General features: G+C 39.8%; 1 protein-coding gene across 1 annotated transcript; it reads right to left on the bottom strand.

Annotated features, from left to right (window-relative positions):
- Window positions 1-1,305: 1,305 nt before the first annotated feature.
- On the bottom strand, window positions 1,306-1,638 carry LOC120084739. Its single transcript, XM_039040563.1, has one exon. It carries the CDS (start codon window positions 1,636-1,638, stop codon window positions 1,306-1,308), a length of 333 nt encoding a protein of 110 aa, XP_038896491.1.
- Window positions 1,639-3,743: the final 2,105 nt, after the last annotated feature.

Raw genomic sequence — 3,743 nt, 5'->3', positions numbered from 1 at the left:
TCTTATCAGGTTGGGAATATTTTTGAAGTTTTTTCTTGCGCTGACATTGGAGTTTGGCATAATAATTTTTTTTCCAAATGAACGCATTTTCTTGAAGAACGCATATTCTTGATCTTATTTGCTCAGACCTTCCCCACCCCTAAATTTAAGGATAAGCAAGATCCTCATTGCGTTGTTTGGATAGACTAGACAAACACTTAGAATAAAAATTTCAAAAAGAAGGTTTGAGCAGAACTTTGAAAGATAAAAGGTAAAGTACTGCTAAACTAAGAATTAACTATGTGTTAGTCAGAATTTACAAAGTATAGGAAACGTTTCTATGTAAAAACATATATTACATCATGGCAGCGCAATGAATAACGCAAAAGTAAAAGATCAGAACATCGCAAATATTGACAAAGGATGATAAAGAAAAAGGCACAGGCAAAAAGGAGTGAATATATACTCATTTGTATTGAATATTAAAAAAGTATACAAATAATTAAAAATTAACGCAATATAAAAATTGTTGCCTATACAAAGAATCAAAGAATTTCATTGTTATATTTTTGAATTTCATTCAGATGGGTGCGCGCTAAAAATTAACGCTGCGCTTTTAATAACGCAAATACATTTTTGCTGAAGACGAGCAAAATCGCATGCACCCCCGCAACACACCCCTTAACTAACACATTTCTGGAGAAAACCTCAACATAGTGCATTTAGCTAAGGATGGGCAAAGGACACATACGCACGCAACACACCTTTCAACACAATGTATTTGGGTGTAATGGACGCAAGGTGTCACTTGTTAAATCACAATGCACCCATCATCGCATTACATACTAATTTTTCTTCTTTTTACGTCATAAAAAACGCAAGTCGAAAAGACTTTGCGGTATCTCTTGTTTCATCCAATCATCCACAGAAATTAAAGAACAGTGCTACTAATGTATACAAAGTAAAGGAATCTAAACATGACATGAAAAATTAAATTGAAGAGAATTACAAAAAGCATTAAATGTTATTCCTAAAAAGCAGTAAATAACGAGATTTAGAAAGCAGTAAAAGAAAACTATAAAGAAAGCATGTAAACATAGAAAGGGATGCTGATTGAAAGAAGTTCTCAGAATTACCGCAATCGCTTCCCCCGCAAGTGGTTTAATCCTGCTTGCCCAAGTCAATGGTGTCCATGCGTCGCTCAAATTCGCCTCCATAATACGGTTTAATTCGTTGACCATTGACTTTAAACGCGTTGTTCCCATCTAAAGTTGTTAGTTCCACTGCGCCGTGTGGAAAGATAGTCTTGATTTTGAACGGTCCAGATCAGCGAGATTTCAACTTTCCTGGGAACAACCGCAAATGAGCGTTAAATAATAATACCTGTTGTCCTTCGGTGATTGTCCAGTCATTGATGCAGTCATCATGCCACTTTTTGGTTTTCTCCTTATAAATCTTGGCATTTTCATAGGCGTCCCTTCGCCATTCAGCCAACTGATTCAGTTGCAACTTCTGGACTTTACTCGCACTTGCTAAATCAAACTTCAGCTTCTTGCATGCCCAGATCACCTTATGCTCCAACTCAAGCGACAGATGACAAGCTTTTCCAAAGACCAGGTCATACAGAGACATGCCAATTGGTGTTTTATAGGCGGTCATGTATGCCCACAGTACTTCATCAAGCTTGGGTGACCAATCCTTCCTGGAAGTATTGACTACCTTCTCTAAGATAGTTTTGATCTCTCGGTTAGAAATCTCTGCCTGCCCATTGGTCTGTGGGTGATAAACAGTCGCAACTTGATGGCTGACATTAAATTTAGTCAACAGGTTGGCAATTATGCGATTGATAAAGTGAGAGCCCTCATTGCTTATTGAGGCCCATGGTGTCCCATATCGAGCAAAAATATTCTTCTTAAGAAACTTTGCCACTGTGGCCGCATCATTCTTGGCACATGCAATAGCCTCAACCTATTTTGATACATAATCAACCACAACTAGGACATAGTGATGACCTTCTAATGGTGGAAATGGGCCCCTGAAGTCAATTCCTCAAACATCAAATAATTCCACTTCTAAGATTGATGTCAATGGCATTTCATTTCTCTTTGACATATTCCCCGTTCTTTGACATCCGTCGCATTGCATAACATGGGCTTGGGTATCCTTAAACAGTGTTAGCCAGAAATAGCCACACTGTAGAACCTTTGCGGCAGTCCGCCGCCCCCTAAAGTGTCCTCCGTAAAAGGATTCATGACACATCTCCAGAATGTGCTTGACTTCGTGCTCAGGAACGCATCGACATAATATATGATCAGAACCAAGTCAGTATAGGAATGGGTTGTCTCAGAAATAAAATTTGACATCATGTCTTAGCTTCTTCCTCTGTTGATAAGTATAGTCATCTGGTATTTGACCGCAAACAATGAAATTCACGATGTCCGTATACCAGGGAACATTAATGCCTACTGACATCAGCAGCTCATCGGGGAATCTTTCTTCAATATCTTTTTCTTTACCTTGAACCTCGCAATTCTCCAATCTTGACAAATGATCCGCGACCTGGTTCTCGGTGCCCTTCCGGTCTTTGATCTCTAGGTCAAACTCTTCAGTAACAACACCTACCGTATAAGCCTTGGTTTTGCATCCTTCTTTGTCATCAAATACTTGATCGCAGAATGAACTGTATATACACAACGTTTGTTCCGATTAAGTATTGTCGGAATTTTTCCAGTGCAAATACCATTACGAACATTTCCTTCTCTGTGGTCGTATAGTTCTCCTGCGGATCATTCAATGTTTTACTCGCATAATAAATAGGATGCAATACCTTTTCCTTGCGCTGACTTAATATTGTGCCCACAGCATACCCGCTAGCGTCGCACATCAACGCAAATGATTGCGTCCAGTCCGGTGCCACCAGAATAGGTGCGGTGATGAGCGCATCTTTTAATGTGTTGAATGCTTTGGTGCACACATCATCAAAATTATATTCCCGATCAGCTTCAAGGAGTGCACTTAGGGGCCTTCCGATCTAGGAGAAGTTGCGAATAAATCTTCCATAAAACCCAGCGTGTCTCAGAAATCTCCTAAGTGTTTTCACGTTCACTGGTGGGGGTAACTTGGAAATTGCGTCAATTTTTGCCTGATCAACTTCCAATCCTGCTTTAGAGATTTTGTGACCCAGAACTATTCCTTCTTCCACCATAAAGCGGAATTTTTCCCAGTTCAAAACAAGATTTTTTGTCATGCACCTCTTCAAGAACTTTTCCAGGTTAGATAAACAGGAGTCCTAATTATTGCCGAAGACTATCATCCAAGAAAACCTCGACTGACTCCTTCAAGTAATCTGAGAATATTGCCATCATGCAATGTTGGAAAGTGTCTGGCACATTACAGAGTCCAAATGGCATGCGTCGAAATGCAAACGTACCAAATGGGCACGTGAATGTTGTCTTATCCTGATCTTCCGGCATAATTGCTATTTGATTGTACCCCTAATAGTCGTCAAGAAAACAGAAAAATTCATTCCCTGCAAGTCTGTCTAGCATCTGATCAATGAACGGGAGTGGAAAGTGGTCCTTTTTAGTGGCCAAGTTTAACTTGCAATAATCCATGCAAATTCTCCACCCCGTAGTCGTTCTTGTGGGAATTAATTCATTATTGTCATTACTGACAACTGTCATCCCCCCTTTCTTTGGAACACACTGCACTGGGCTCACTCAGTTGCTATCAGATATCGGGTAGATGACTCCTGTGTCCAGCCA

Source organism: Benincasa hispida, chromosome 9 (assembly GCF_009727055.1).
Source record: "Benincasa hispida cultivar B227 chromosome 9, ASM972705v1, whole genome shotgun sequence".
In the NCBI taxonomy this organism is placed as follows: domain Eukaryota; kingdom Viridiplantae; phylum Streptophyta; class Magnoliopsida; order Cucurbitales; family Cucurbitaceae; genus Benincasa; species Benincasa hispida.
This window is presented reverse-complemented; position numbering and strand designations above follow the sequence as displayed.